The sequence below is a fragment of the Lepidochelys kempii genome, chromosome 9 (genome assembly GCF_965140285.1).
Source record: "Lepidochelys kempii isolate rLepKem1 chromosome 9, rLepKem1.hap1, whole genome shotgun sequence".
NCBI classification, from domain to species: Eukaryota; Metazoa; Chordata; order Testudines; family Cheloniidae; genus Lepidochelys; species Lepidochelys kempii.
Genome location: NC_136388.1, coordinates 74,203,874 through 74,220,150, shown reverse-complemented (window position 1 = coordinate 74,220,150; position 16,277 = coordinate 74,203,874). Strand labels below are relative to the sequence as shown.

At 37.4% G+C, this 16,277-nt stretch overlaps 1 protein-coding gene across 1 annotated transcript in view; it reads left to right on the top strand.

The window, feature by feature from the left end:
• Positions 1–16,277, top strand: part of LOC140917643 (connector enhancer of kinase suppressor of ras 2) — a 461,714-nt gene that overhangs the window by 279,309 nt on the left and 166,128 nt on the right. The window contains exon 10 of the mRNA XM_073360900.1: positions 2,789–2,935. Within this exon, the coding sequence (XP_073217001.1) occupies positions 2,789–2,935 (147 nt within the window). The remainder of the gene's footprint in view (positions 1–2,788; positions 2,936–16,277) is intronic.

Below are 16,277 nucleotides of genomic sequence, written 5' to 3'. Positions count from 1 at the left end.
TTGCAAAATACGTTGCTCCATATCAGACTTTGCAAACTGAAAGCAAACCAGCAAGCAAACACATTGACAAACTGAAATCCACAATCATTCGGCACAAGTTGAATGTGTGTGCATATGTGCGTGTAGAAATTCAACAATACTAAAAGATTGTTTAAAGAAAAAAGAATTACTGCTTTTTCTAGTGAGATAGGAGAGCAGGTAGTCATGCTGAACTGCCTTAATGCTTAGAGCTTCATTTGTGCAGCAGGAATAATGAACTAAGAGGCAAACAGCAAGGTCCTGAGAAGCTAAATGAACATTTAGCAGGTGAGTCATAGAATAGGGAAATGGAAAAGTCTCCAATTTATTATCATTAAAACAAACAACAGCCTGCATTCTAATTTTAAAATACTCAGCACTGTTGACACTGTCAACATGGAAAAATAATCCTATTTTTAGGCCCCCCCTTCGCTGAAATTTGCATGCTGATGTGATCAACATACAGTAGTTTCCAGGTGTATGAGGTGATGTGATGATCCATGCTAGTGTGTGCTTTGCTTGCCTTGTAAAATAAGGAGAAGCAAAGTTTAGAGAACAATGTTGTGCAGAAAAAGGTAATTTTGAGTATAGAATAGATGACTATACCAAACATTTTCCTTCAGAGTAAATAATGGTGAGTAAATACTCAAGCTAGCTAAGGAAACTTAGGAGATAATTCTTGAAGCTCTCTCTTTATTTCAAGGATACTGTACAAATATATGAAAACATGGTACAAGAGTCTTTTCTGTAACCTATGTATTTTCTTGGGCCTTAAATATCCCATGGTCTGAGAGTCTAGGTCCTTGCTCTTCAGAAGGTCCCTGCTCTTTTGTGCTGTGTTGTTCAGATACATTCCCCTCCAACTCTTCCCCTGAAGAGTCCTCCTAGGATTTTTAAGGAGATTGTTTCTACAGATCTGTTTTTTGATGAGGAACACAATATGTGGCTATCATGGGAATGATAACACTGACAGCGAAGACAACAAGATTGACAGTGTCATGGAATTTGGAGATTTTTAGCCTTTCCTGGGAAGAAAATATGCTCAGAATCTCATTTTCTTCTAAAACGCTTATACTATCTAACAGAAATGATAGAATAACACACTGGTAAATGTGGAGTGCTATAGTACCTGTTACCCAAGCGTCACAAACATACATGCATTATGTTCCATAATATCTCTCTGAGGTAGGTAAGTATTGTTACAACTGTTTTACAGATGGGAAACTAAGGCCCAGAGAGATTAACTGACTTTTGATTAGCTTTACACAAGCAGGTTGGTGTCAGAGCTGGGAATAGAACCTGATTCAAAGTTGCGTGTGATAACCTCTAGGCAATATTCTCTACTGATCTAGTCTGTTTGATATTCATTAAGAACTACTAGGAAATAGAAAACCACTTTGGGTTTTTTACCCACGAAAGCTTATGCCCAAATAAATCTGTTAGTCTTTAAGGTGCCACCGGACTCCTCGTTGCTTTTGTGGATACAGACTAACACAGCTACCCTTGATAGGAAATAGAAATTCATCAAGGGATATTTACAACACAGTACCAACCTTCAACATGAATGACAATCATATAAATTAATGCCATACAGGCAAAGGTGCCCAGGACATCAGATATTAGTTACATTTTGTAATGTATTGGAGGAAAAACAATAACTTATACTGTATATTTGGACCTGAAACCACAGCCCTATATTTGACTTCATCCAGTCTTGTACTTTCACTCCTTTATGATACTTCATGAAGAGGTCCCTATTGGTAAACAGTGGATATTGATATACTGATATACAAAAAAAAATGTTCTTTACTCGTGGCAGAATTCATGCTTCTTTTATTGCATAAAATCTACTAAAAATTATGTAAACAATACATAAATATTTCAAAAATTCTATAATACACTATTTTTTGCACATTGAGACCATTGTTTACATTATATATAATTTTTAATCCCTTTTAGCATTTAGCTTTATAGGATGATAGAAGGTATATTCATAAATACAAATTGAAAATTCATAGCTTGTTTTTTAAACTTATATGCTCAAATGGAAAAGCAGGGAAAAAATGTATGCAAAATAACTAAGAATCCTGAAAAATATCTCTAAGCAATTTTCAACAAGAGACACAAGTGAAATCCCTTCAGAGTTAGTGATACTGTTCTTTGTGTTCTAATTATCATTTATAATAATTTGGGAACTTCAGTTCCTCTCAGTGGAACTATTGGTAATTCAAACACATGATATTTTATCTTTAATTAATCCCTCAAAGATGTCCCATTATTGTTGTCCAATGATATTGTCTCTCCTATCCCCCTGCCCCCAAAAATTAAACAGTTGCAGTTATAACACTGAGGATGCCGTTTGTAATTATTCCATGACTATTATTTCTCTTCCTACAGAGAAATGCAATGATAATTCAGTGGCAAGGATAATTAAAAATTATCAATTTTGTTTAGAAGACAAGAAAAATTATAGCATTACATTAGTATTTTCAAATTTCTCTGGTTACTCTATATCTTTAGGAATAAAATAAGCATTTCATCTCCATTATACAAAATAAGCTAAATAAATAAATAAATAACTGCATCAGCAGCATGATTTCTGTCCAAGAAAAATCAAATATAATTTATAAATGATGCTCCTATTTGCAAGGAATGGACTGTAATGCAGTTCCATTTTAATAGACCATCTCAGTTTAACACAAGACTTCCTTCACGTTTAAGTAAGTTAAGTGGAAATCTTTCAAAGTTCCATTATGGGCTGTCTCCTCAGGTTGGCTGGCAGTTAAAGAACCTTGTAAATGCATTGCGGGAAGACCCAAATGGAGTGATCTTAACCTTGAAGAAACGTCCTCAAAACACCCTGGTTTCTGCTCCTGCACTTCTGAAGAATGTGAGGTGGAAGCCTCTAGCACTTCAGGTAAGAAGATTGTTGAAACTGTAGTGTTTTATAGTAAATGCTATCTTTTGTTAAAGAGCAAGGTGGTAGAGTGGTTATTCCTTCCAAACAGAAGCTACAGTTATAACTATAGTACAGTTCATAATGACATAATGACTGGTACTGTAAGCCTGTGACAGTCTGAGAAAATTAGTGAAACGGTTTTGGGTCACACTCATGGACCAAAGATCAGCACTCTGGAACAACCAGCCTAATTGTTTTTCCTCCATATCTTTGTATGAGCGGGGACCAAAGGAGTCAAAAGAGACAGAGAACAGCTGCAAACAATAATATATTCAATATATCTAACCGTTCTGACCCAACTCCAACTCAGTTGCTTACTGTCTCCAGCAAAAGCCCTTCCAATTATTCTGCATTTCCATCATATCCGAGAAAGTCTTTTGTAATCTTTTTAAGAGGGGATTCCAATCCCTTTGGATTTCTGACATGGTCTATTTATTTTCCACATTTTTGGCCAACAGGATTATGGTTCATTTGCAGAGCCAGTAATACTTTTATGCTTACTTGTTCCATGGAAGCCTGCCAATATGAAAATAAGCAGTTATAAAGAATAATGGTTGGTCTGCTTGTCAGCTTGGTTTTCCTCAACATGCTAAAAGTTTCCTATGCTTTCCCGTGATTTCTAGCTGGAAAACATTGACATATGTGGTAGAAACTGACCCACCAAAAAACTTAAAAGGAAAACTACTAAAGGCAACTTTCCTGAATAAGCAAATGGATATGGCTGCCTATCTCTACCTTTTAAAATTGTATAAGATTCACTAAGAAGTTTCTGCACTTTTATGATGTGCAAACCAAGTTTGGAGATTTTGCGGGATCATTCAAAAAAAAGTGAATAGTTTTCTTAATCCAGTCTGAATATTATGTCCCATATTTCTCTTTCCTTAATCACAACCAAAGAGTGTGTCCTCCCTTCTGCCTCTACATCTTTCCCAACTTTTATTCTCAACAATGATCACATCCCCATTAGCTCTCTAGCTGATCCTCACAGTCTGGAAGCTCTGACATTTGTTCAGTTCCTTTCTCCCTCTCAAAGCTAACACCTGGACTGAGTAACCTGCCCCTAAGAGGGACTTTCTGACACATAAAATATTCAAAACATTGCAGATTTTTCTAACAGTAGGTCACAAAAATCAAACTTCCCTATCCACTAGAATGCTTGAAGACCTAAAGAGAAAGGCAGCTATTCATTTAGTTAATCTGGAACCTTCTTGGAAAGCAAAATAGAGTTGACAAGTAGAGATCCCTCCTTTGTGCCAGCACATTAATTATGTTGTTAAAGAACTTGAAAAGAAACAGAACACAGGTCCAAGAAGCTCTGTCAGAATGGAAGTGATCAGTGCTAGTATATATAGCATCCAATTTCCTCTATGATACAATGGGTTGCTGCATTGTTACCACAGCCATGATAGTTGGATGAATGGGAGCACATTAAGCTAGTTCACTAGTGATCAGTAGTTTCTGCTTTTGTGGTGCGCCTCATTGAGGAAACCAGAATTAAATATTTTATATTATGTTATTCCATGCATTTTCTTCACTTAGGGACCAGCAAGGCATGTTGTATTTATCATTGTCTCCACTAGACCATGTTTCTCCAATAAGGAGGAAATATTAAAAATTAAGGAAATTAGTAAAATTGTACATTGCTATTTCTCACATTTTTTCCAGAGTAATGCCACTGTTCTTCATGAGTACCCTCTAAGAGCAGATTTTTGTCAAACAAGATGTCTGAAACCACTGAAGCTAGATTTAACTTTTTTTTTTTCTCCCAGTGTCTTTCTTTTTTTAGGCACATAGATGCCATAGTGATGAAGACTGTATAAGAGCCTAGATAGATTTCAAGATACCAGTTTTTTATTTCATCTATCTCTTACTGCAAGGAGACACCAAAAAATGCCAGTCCTAACTTGTGATATATTTTCCAGGCATTTGATTTATGCAGATGCAAATATTTTATGCATATGTAAATTAGGTAATTGTGCCACCAGAGTAACTTTCCAATCTGAACATAAATGATTACTTTTGTGCACAGATGCAGGCTTTAAGTGCAGAAGTGGATTTTGAGAACAAAATATACGGTACACTGGCTGAAACTGTGGCACTGTACACTATGTCTTGTGAATTGACTCTCTCATGAACTGAAGAATTCTTTGTTTTTTTGAAGAATACCTTGCTTCCCTCCCAAGATTCACGGAAACTAAATATTATGCAGTGAGATTCTACTGTAGAGGTAATCTCTCTGCCAAGAAACTGTTTAATGGAGACTCATGGTCATGTTAACAGGAATTCAAACAAACCTCAAGGCATAAAAGAGATGATTTGTTTATAGAATCCTGTGACAGATCCAGATGAACACTCTCCCTGTAGGACACAAACTGCTGTGAGGGGATCTAGCAGCTGAATCCCTCAGTGTTTTAAGCCTCTGGAGCCTGTACAAAGGCTCTGCCCTGGCCTTGGGGCTTCTAGACACACTCTTGAGGTGCAGAGTATCCCTTTATGAGAGCTGTGACTACGTGGCCCACTGCCTAGCCCCTGGCATCAGTGCTGACTCCTCAGACTCCCTTGTAGCTGAAACTTGCCTTCTCCCAGAGCTCCATCTGTATGCATGTTCTGGGCCCATGGTTTACCTCTTCCAGAGGCATGTGGTGGTAGGTGTAACACATATCACACACAGACTTATTTCACACAGGATTCTAAAACACAGTTCCTCTTTACTAAACCCAAGAAATGCACAAATCATCACAGAGCCCTTTTGTCAATCTCACAAAATGAATCCTTTTGGGAATCCTTTTAAGCTACTGTAGTGATATATAGAAATCTGCATTTCCATCATGAAACATTATGAAACCATATCATGGATTTACCTACACTTGGCCCAGGTACTACTCCTTTCACAGTGCACAACAGAAAGACAAATATTGCAGTGTTACCAACTCTCAAGATTTTCTTGGGAATCTCACAATAACTGATGTTTTTCTTAAAGCCTGAGCTCCTGGAGGCTTGTGGTTAGGTGAAAAAAAATCTCTTCTTACATTTTAAAAAAGGAAGTTTGTAGCCCTCATGGTTGCGGAGAAAAGCTTGCAGACATGAATCAAAATTTAAAAAAAAAATTGATTTCAAATCATATCTAAAGATTCTGGGGAGCCTTACTCAGATTTTTGAATGCTTGAGGTTGGTGACATTGATATTTAATCTACATATTCATTCTCACCAGCTCAAATCATCTCCTTCAGAAATATTTGATGTAACATGTGCATTTACCCCATTTTTGGTCACAGTGGGAGCTGGATCAGGCTCTACATGAACGAGGTAATATTTGGTAGGTTGAACAGCTTACTGGCTAACACTCTTTATGGCTGCAAGTGGTATAAACCTGCTGCTTGATGCTGATATGAAACCACTCAGAGAGAGAGAAACATTTTTTTTAACTCGGTGTCATGCAACTCTAATGTCTTCTTCTACCTCATAGATTAAGGTTTTAGAAGTGGGGGGCTCAGGGTTCCTATCATATTCTGAGGTTGATCATTTCTGTTGCTCCCATACCTCTCTCTCTCAGAATTGCCCATGAAGACAATTTTTCCCCATGGCTGTGAGGATGGAAGGCTTTATCAAGAGCTGCTGTTCATGATATCCCATTGTTTATCTAGAAGGGATCAATATAAGTGTATAATTTAGTTGCGTTATTCCCTGAAATACAAACATACCATCTCCATAATTTATAAATCCATGAGACCAGCAAATTAGAGTTCCAGTACAGAATATGAACTTTAATCTCCTATAGGCTGTACCCTTGTTAATCTGCGAAATCACCAGATCAGTTAGTTGTAATGAGTGCTCTTTCTTTCTATGACTAGAACAAGAACTTCACATTCACTGAGATTTCAGACATGCTCTCTTCAGTGAGATAAACATCACCATGCTTCTAATCAGGTTCTGGATATGATAGATCAGAATAAAACAGTTTCAACAGCCATATAAATAAAAAATTACATACCTTCCTCTTGTTCTTTTCCGGAAAAAATATATTATTTGTGGCTCATTCTGCCACCTTCACTCACCTTAGTAGTACCTTACTTCAGAAAGTAATTTCATAGACTCCAATGAGATTATTCACTTCAGTAAGGTTGGTGGGCTTTGGCCCTATATAACTGAATCAATAAAATTGTATACACGTAAGTGTATTGGCCCATATTAAACATAAATAATTCACATGACATGTCAGAACATCTAAAAATGTTAGAAGTGTTAAAACCTTTTTTTACCTAAACTTCCATTAATTTAAAAGTTTTATATTTTATGTTCTCATCACACAGCCACGCTCCCATTGAAATCACTAACAAAATTGCAGGTGAATACATTGGGATCAGAAAGCTGTTCCTTAATTATTAACCACTGGCAAATGGGCTAGATAAAATGAAATGCCACCTCAAAAGTACCCTTTATAATATATAATTTATGCCATATTCTTCTGTTTTCTGTAAGCACCAGAGCCTTTTCATTGAGTAGTACAGTAAAATAAATATTTTCTGTCTATTCTCCCAACTTTTCTAAGGGATAACTACTTATATTTGATGGGTGGAATTGAACCTTGTTGCCTTGTTTATATCTGTAAATCTGCAATAAATAAATGATGTAAAAATTTGTGAGCATTTTTAGTCACCTTTAATGTAATGGTCAATGTAAGAAATCAGTGAAACCAGAGGCCTTGAATTTAAAACTTTTACTGCAAGTATGTGAAAAGTTGAACATTTATAAAATAAATGTTGTGTACTTTTAAGTTCATCAATCAGTGCAGTAGCTATCTCTGTCTAATGAGTTACCCATCACTGTCATATCTGAGTGCCTAACATACTGTTTTCATATTTTCATACTGTTGGCTGAGATTCTGTACTATCTGGACCAGTTCTGCATAGGCTGTCATGAAGAGGATTGGGAAAATGGTTCATGATCATACAGATCCAGTAGCCACATACACCCACATACAGGACAAAGGTGGTGATTTTTCTATACGAACCCAGGGTCTGAATTAGCAAACGTGCAGGAGTGTGTGATGCCTTGCCGATGAATTAAAGGGCTGGATTCTGTCTCCCCGACCCTTGTTCCTTTTCCAGTTCGCTATTGTTTTATGAGTAGTGGACAAGGTAGACATTACACCTTTAATGCACTGAAGAATCCTCCAAGCAAAAGGTATGCTTTTATAAACTGACCACTGGCTTTTGGAGTCAAGAAACCCTAGGCTCTAATTCTGGGTCTTGACACTAACTCTTTCTGTGACTGTGGCTGATTCATGTGACCTCTCTATGTTCCATTTCTGTTTGGGGCATACTAATACCTCTGCCACTCAGAGGTGCTGTAGTGGGATGTTATGGAGAGTAATTAATTATTGGAAAATACTCTGCAGGTATAAAGAGCTATATAAGAGCTCATTATTTAAAGAATGGATATACTTACGGGGAATTATTAAAAACTCATTGTGGAGATCAGTATTTTCCCCCTGCCAATGACTAAATCAGCTTTATTCAATGAAAAAAATCAAAAGATGATTTTCTTAAAACTGCCAACAATGCATACTTAGCCTAGTATCTAAAATCTAAAATGTTTATTTTGCATCATCGTAGTTATTTTATCATAATTATAATGGAATCATATAACTCTTGTCTATTTACATAATGTCATGTGCACATAGTAAATCACAGCTGTAAACAATGGCAGTGTTCTTGCCCAAGGAATTCACGGGGTCATTCATACAAAACAATGACAAAAGTGAGGGCAGATAGCACCAGAGAGGCATGGACTGTCTCTCGCTGTTTGTATAGAACCTAGTATAATTAGGCTCCAATCTCAGGTAAGACATCTAGCCAGTGCTTTAATACAAATAATAATTCCTCTTTCAATTTAGTAATACAGATTCTGTAATTTAGAATTTAAGAACATAAGAATGGCCATACTGTGTCAGACCTATGGTCCATCTAGCTCAGTATCCTGTTTTCCATCAGTGATAAGTGCTTGATGCTTCAAAGGGAATGAACAGAATGGGGAATTTATTGAGTGATCCATCCCCTGTCATCCAGTCATACCTGCTGGCAGTCAGAGGTTTAGGGACACCCAGAGCACAGGTTTGCGTCCCCAACCTGGCTAATAGCCATTCATGGGCCTATCCTCCATGAAATTATCTAATTCTTTTTTGAATCCTGTTATAGTTGTGGCCTTAACAACCTCCCTTGGCAATGAGTTCCACAGGTTGGCTGTGTGTTGTGTGAAGAAGTACTTCCTTATGTTTGTTTTAAACCTGCTGCCTATTAATTTTTTGGGTGACCGCAGGCTCTTGTGTTCTGTGAAGGGGTAAATAACACTTGCTTATTTGCTTTCTCCCCACCCTTGATGATTTTATAGACCCCTATCATATCCCCCACTTAGTCATCTCTTTTCCAAGTTGAACAGGCCCAGTCCTTTTTAATCTGTCCTCATATGGAAGCTGTCCCGTACTCCTAATAATTTTTGTCACCCATCTCAGTACTTTTCCAATTCTAATATACCTTTATTGAGATGGTGAGACCAGAACTGCGTGCATTATTCAAGGTGTGGACGTACCATGTATTTCTATAGTGGCATTATGATTTTTTTCTATCTTAATATCTATCCTTTTCCTAATTGTTCCTAACATGCTATTAGCTTTTTTGAATGCTGCTGCACATTGAGCAGATATTTTCAGAGAACTATCCACAATGATTCCCAGATCTTTTTCTTGAGTGTTAACAGCTAATTTAGACCCATTCATTTTGTATGTATAGTTGGGATTATGTTTTCCAATATGAATTACTTTGCATTTATCAACATTGCATTTCATCTGCCATTTTGTTGCCCAGTCACCCAATTTGATGAGATTCCTTTGTAATTCTTTGCAGTGTGCTTTGGACTTAACTAGCTTGAGTAATTTTGAATCATCTACAAACTTTGCCACCTCATTGTTTACCCCTTTCTCCAGATCATTTATGAATATGTTGAACAGCACAGGTCCCAGTATAGATGGTTGGGGGACCCCACTATTTACCTCTCCACTGTGAAAATTGTTCAATTACCCTTTCTTTCCTTAGTTGACAATTTTGTTGGTGTTGCACAAAGCATAACTGAGTCCAGCTTACTCTTCCATAGCACTGTTATATTGGTCAAAAAAGATGCAAACCCCTAAATTTTTACCTGATGTTTTTAGCCAAACAACATGTAAAATGCAGTTTTGAGATCTTATATTTCTTGATTATAAAACATGAAACAGTGACTTTAGGCCTAAATTGTCCCCAATAGGCATTGATGGTGGAAAGTTCACCTGCAACCCAGTGACGCTCAACAGTGTAGTCTGCAGAGCAGAGAAGGCCAGGCTCCAGCTTTTCTCTTGGGCAGCTTCTGTCAGGACTGCTCCTATAATGCTGCTGCTTGCCATTCTCCCTCACACACCGTTACCTACATACAGGTACAGGGGAAGGCAAATTGCACCCATTCTGCCTTCAAGGCTTAATCGAGCCCTAAGTCTTGTGCACTTAAAATGTTTTAAGTGCTGTATAAACAATAAGCATTCTTATTATTTATCATCATTAAGGGTTTTCCCTATATATGAAGGAATATGTGTTTTTAAAAGCAAAAATGCTAGTTTCTCAATTAGCATAACGTTTTAAAAATCCACATCTCTCTCATATGTCTAAGAGGAAACCAAAGTTATCAAAATGTGCCTCTTGAGTCTCAGTTTATTTCAGGAAGATCTAAAATTTCACAAACTAATGAAGAATTTGTCTTTGCTTCCACATGTTGTTTCCCTATTTGACCCAAATTTCAGGTGTTTCAGCTCTGTGTTTATCAAGAAAGATAAAACAAATAGTTCTCTATTTTTTCACGAAAAATAAACCCTGATAACTTCACTCAGTTTTAAAACAATACTTTATATATATATTTTTAAATGTAGAGGATTATTTCTAAGTGGAATCATCCTTCCAACTGCAGGCACTAGGCCCAGCACACAGACCTTACTGTCAGTTGTGCTTGAAATATAGAACTCCATATTGCAGCCCATTGTCTGACTAGTAAAACTTTCAGCAATAGGGAAAGTTGCATAATGAAACTTCTGTGTTACAAATAGTTAGTTCCTATTCTATGTAATATGGTAAGCACTTAGGGATATTCTCTGTCATATGGCTTAATTAGCTGAATATCCTTAACCATATGAATTTGGCTACAGGGTGCCTTTTGTAATGGATAATTTCTGCAATGTTGTAAGAACAGGCCTGGGAGCAATGTGGATGGGCAAATGACAAGTTGATGGTTCTTGTGCAGCTCTCTGAGATTACTTCTCTTTGTATTAGAGGGTTTTTTAATTCACTGTTCAGATACGGTATCCAGACAGCTTTACTTTGCAATCATATATTCTGTATATTTGCCCAAACTTCTCTCAACCAAGATAAGTAGGCAAAGACGGAAAAAGCAAAGAAAAAAAGCCTACTCTACATAATGTTACTATGCCTGAGAACTCTTGCTAGCAATTGTGTTAACAAGCACAATGCTGAATACCATTTAGAAGTCAGTGTGGACTAGGATGAACCCTGTTCAGCATTGTGTCGCTTGACATGACTGTTCTGAGCAGTATTCAGCCCCAGTAACATTTGGTAGTGGAAATTTGACCCAAAGAAGATACTACTACATTAAGCACTGATGCTTGGGTTTTTTCTCTCCAGATATCCTCATAAATTTCCTCTCCTCTAAACTCTCCCTGTTTTATGATGATGCAAGTGGAGAAATTCTTTCTATGTAATAAATTTTTAAACGGTGGCGGTATAAGACAGGAACTATTTTCATTCAGTGGCTGCCGCAGTGAGTTTAATACAACTTGTCAGGACACTGGTAGTGCCGCAGTCATACTTAGTGTGGCACTGTAGATTATTTTACAATAGAAAATTTATTCTGTCTTCATCGTGAGACAACCTGGGCTGTGACGCCAACTGTAGAAAATGGATGAGGACTAATGGATATACCTCATTAAACGTATCTTAGGTGAAAATATTTTTAGGGAAATCTTACAACTAATTGAAAGTGGTTGCTTAAAGGAAAACTCCAGCATAATGAAAATGAATTTTAATTACTGCACATAAGAAAAATAAGAAGTGGTTTCAACTACAGATTTCATTCTGTGTGGGTGGATGGGTGAATATGTGCCATGGCCGGGAAGAGATGGGTTTGCTCTCTTTGGGTTCATAGTTTGGTCTCATTTTTGTTTAAAGCTGAAGCACTGTTAAGCTAGTTATGTTTACTGTTAATTCACAGAGTTTCAATAGTGGTGATAGAATTTATGGAAGACAGTGACTAGATCATCAGCTGATGTGAATTAGCATAACTCAGTTGATATTAGAACACTAATTTACACAAGTTGAGGGGCTGGCTCAGTTTCTATCATTTATTTTATCAGCATAAAAATATAAATGTAGAAAAAAGAACTAATTAAAATAGCAGTTTGTGTTTGTTGAAAGCCACATAGCTACATGGTACCTCAGCAGTGTTTAGAGCCCTAACAGCCAACAGGGTTTTTTTATACTTGCTACACAAGAGGGTGGAAAGGGACCCACTGTTTTAACTTCCATCCTATTGGACATTTGTAACTAGTGAGACTCACAATAAAAAGCAGTTTTATGCCTTAACATTTCCTCTACAGGAAAGCCTTTTTTTCTGATTTTTTATCAGTGGTTTCATAACTGGGTCTGACTCTGTAAACCCTTACTTCTATGTGTAGCTCTTATCCAAGTAGACCCATTCAGTTTTCAATGGGACTACTCACATGAGTAGGGTTTACTGGGCCAGGCCCCATATTAGTAAAAGTAACAAATAACTATACAAAAAAGAACACCCGTGAGAAAGGATTAGAACACCTTGTGAATATTGCTGAATCATTCCTATGAAGCTGGTAAATATTCATTGATGTAGTACATGACTGAAAAACAGCAGGTATAATTATAATATTTGCAAGTCCTATGCATTTATAAATCACTTCAATTTTAAGTATATGCCTTTTTATGTGTAAATATGAATTTGGTCCCTAGATTACTTGGCACTGAGAATGCAATGAAATGCAGCAAGTAAATAAAGTAATCAAAGGGAAAAAAGTAAATATTCATGAAGTGCTGGAATAATTGTTTGATTATTTAATTGAAATGTACCAGTAGACTCTGAACATATTCCCAGGAGAAACAAAAAAATTATATTCTCTGTGCAGAAACTCTCTTTAAAAAAACCTGCAAAGAACTTTCCATCTCAAAAGGTTTCAGACACTCAGAGTCACTCTGTCAAGTAAAAAGAAAAGGAGTACTTGTGGCACCTTAGAGACTAACCAATTTATTTGAGCATGAGCTTTCGTGAGCTGCAGCTCACTTCATCGGATGCATACCGTGGAAACTACAGCAGACTTTATATATACACAGAGAATATGAAACAATACCTCCTCCCACCCCACTGTCCTGCTGGTAATAGCTTATCTAAAGTGATCATCAGGTTGGCCATTTCCAGCACAAATCCAGGTTTTCTCACCCTCCACCCCCCACACAAATTCACTCTCCTGCTGGTGATAGCCCATCCAAAGTGACAACTCTTTACACAATGTGCATGATAATCAAGTTGGGCTATTTCCTGCACAAATCCAGGTTTTCTCACATCCCCCCCACCCCCATACACACACAAACTCACTCTCCTGCTGGTAATAGCTCATCCAAACTGACCACTGGAGAGTGAATTTGTGTGGGGGGGTGGAGGGTGAGAAAACCTGGATTTGTGCTGGAAATGGCCCACCTGATGATCACTTTAGATAAGCTATTACCAGCAGGACAGTGGGGTGGGAGGAGGTATTGTTTCATATTCTCTGTGTATATATAAAGTCTGCTGTAGTTTCCACGGTATGCATCCGATGAAGTGAGCTGTAGCTCACGAAAGCTCATGCTCAAATAAATTGGTTAGTCTCTAAGGTGCCACAAGTACTCCTTTTCTTTTTGCGAATACAGACTAACACGGCTGTTACTCTGAAATCTGTCAAGTAAAAAAATAATATTTTTAAAAAACAAATTATCTTACCTTAATAGCCCAGATAGAATTTTTAAAATCTAATCTAGGTCTCACCATTTGTGCTGCTTCTTTTCTTTTTTTGCTTTAGTTGTGGTATAAAAACTTACAGATTTCATTTGAGTTAAGTTTCACAAATCTTGCTGTAAGTTTGCAAAATTTGAGCATGAATATTTAAAGAAAAACCTAAAAATGAAGTAAAAAAGGAAGTAGTTTTGTATATCTTTTTGCTAACATAAAATAAATGAATAGGAAAGAAAATGGTTGATTAGGAAGTCTGTACTGAATAGTTTAGTCCTTTGTATTCAATAATACAGCATAGGAAGTAAGTCCTGGCATCAAGCAGTCAACATTTTTAAAACACAATACAATATGTCAGGTGAGATCCATGACACTTAGAGGGAAAGACTGGGTTCCCACTGTCCACCTGGGAAAAAATCATTGATCAAAAATTTAAAATGGCCTTCCTGTAGAGGAAGTATCAAGGCATGAAGCTACCTTCTCTTGGGACCTCATGTGTAAATTATCAGAAAACTCACCACTGCCACTCCTCTACATTGGGTAATTTACTCATGAAGGAGTTATGTTTACTCCATCCAGGGAAGAAACCAGAGATTCAGTACCTCACCCTAAGTGTTCATAACCCCCCCGAAAAGATAAGGGATAATCTCAAGGTTTTTGTCTCTGCACTACTGGGCTTTACCAGCTTCCTGCTGACCCTACACTGCAGTGCTCTTACTATAAGGTGGATGCACAACTGATAGAAAGACTATACTCAAAGAATCGTTATCAATGGTTTGCTATCAAACCATGGGTGGATCTAGTGGGCTCCTGCAGGGGTCACTCCTGAGTCCAGTACTAGTCAATATTTTTACTAATGACGTGGATAGCAAGTAGGCTCATAAAATTTGCAGAGGACACCAAGCTGGGCGTGGTTGCGAGCACTTCGGAGGACAGGATTAGAATTCAAAATGACTTGGAGAATTGGTCTGAAATCAGCAGGATGAAATTCAGTAAAGACAAGTACAAAGTACTACACTTAGGAAGGAAAAATCAAATACACAACTACAAAATGGGGAATAACTGGGTAGGAGGTAGTGCTGCTGAAAAGGATCTGGGGGTTACAGTGGATCACAAATTGAATATAAGTCAACAATGTGATACTGTTGCAAAAAAGGCCAATATCATTCTGGGGTATATTAACAAGAGTGTTGTATGTAAGACATGGGAGGTAATTGTTTCGCTCTATTCAGAACTGGTGAGGCCTCAACTGGCATATTGTGACCAATTCTGGGTGGCACACTTTAGGAAAGATGTATATAAACTGGAGAGAGGAGAGCAACAAAATGATAAAAGGTTTAGAAAACCTAACCTATGAGGAAAGGTTTAAAAATATGGGTATGTTTAGTTTTGAGAAATGAGGACTGATGGGGGACCTGATAATACTTTGTCAGATAAGGGTATAAATAACTGAACTGACAAAACTGTTTAAATTTGATACAACCACTTGGTTGTAATTATAATTTCCAAGTTTTTTCTCATTTAAATTCCTATACACTACGTTTTTTCATTGTATAGCAACATATGCTGAGAAGCAAATTCTCATGCTATAATTTTCTTTTCAGCAGATTTTATTAAAGTCATATTAGTTACAGGAAGGCAAATTCTCTTTTGATAGTTCCAGAGATGGAAACACTGATTTCATAGGAAAGAATCAAAGGGTAGTGTGGATCGGGGAAAAAAACCTCTATGGGGGTATCTACACTGAAATCAGGAGTTGTGATTGTAGCTCATGTAGACATACCTGAGCTAACTTTGATCCAGTTAGATCACAGCTAGCGTGAGTTATAATAGCAGTGTAATAGCAGCAGCATGGCAGCAGCATGGGTTAGCCTTCTTTATACAAGCCCCCACTAGGATCCCGGGTAGCCCATGCTGCCGCCCATGCTGCCATGGCTACACTGCTGCTGTTACTAGCTAAATCAAAGCTAGCTCAGGCATGCCTACACAAGCTGCAGTCACACCTCCTGATTGTAGTGCAGGCCTGCCGACAGCAATTCCAGGCCCCAGAGCAGAACAGTCAATGGGCCCTGTAGAAAGGGATGGCTGAGGTTTATGACACTACTTTTTATCCTATTGATAACCAATTAGAACCCAATATACGTAAGTGGTGGCGTTGCTTGATGTAGTTAATTTTTTTCCAGTTACAGCACCAGTA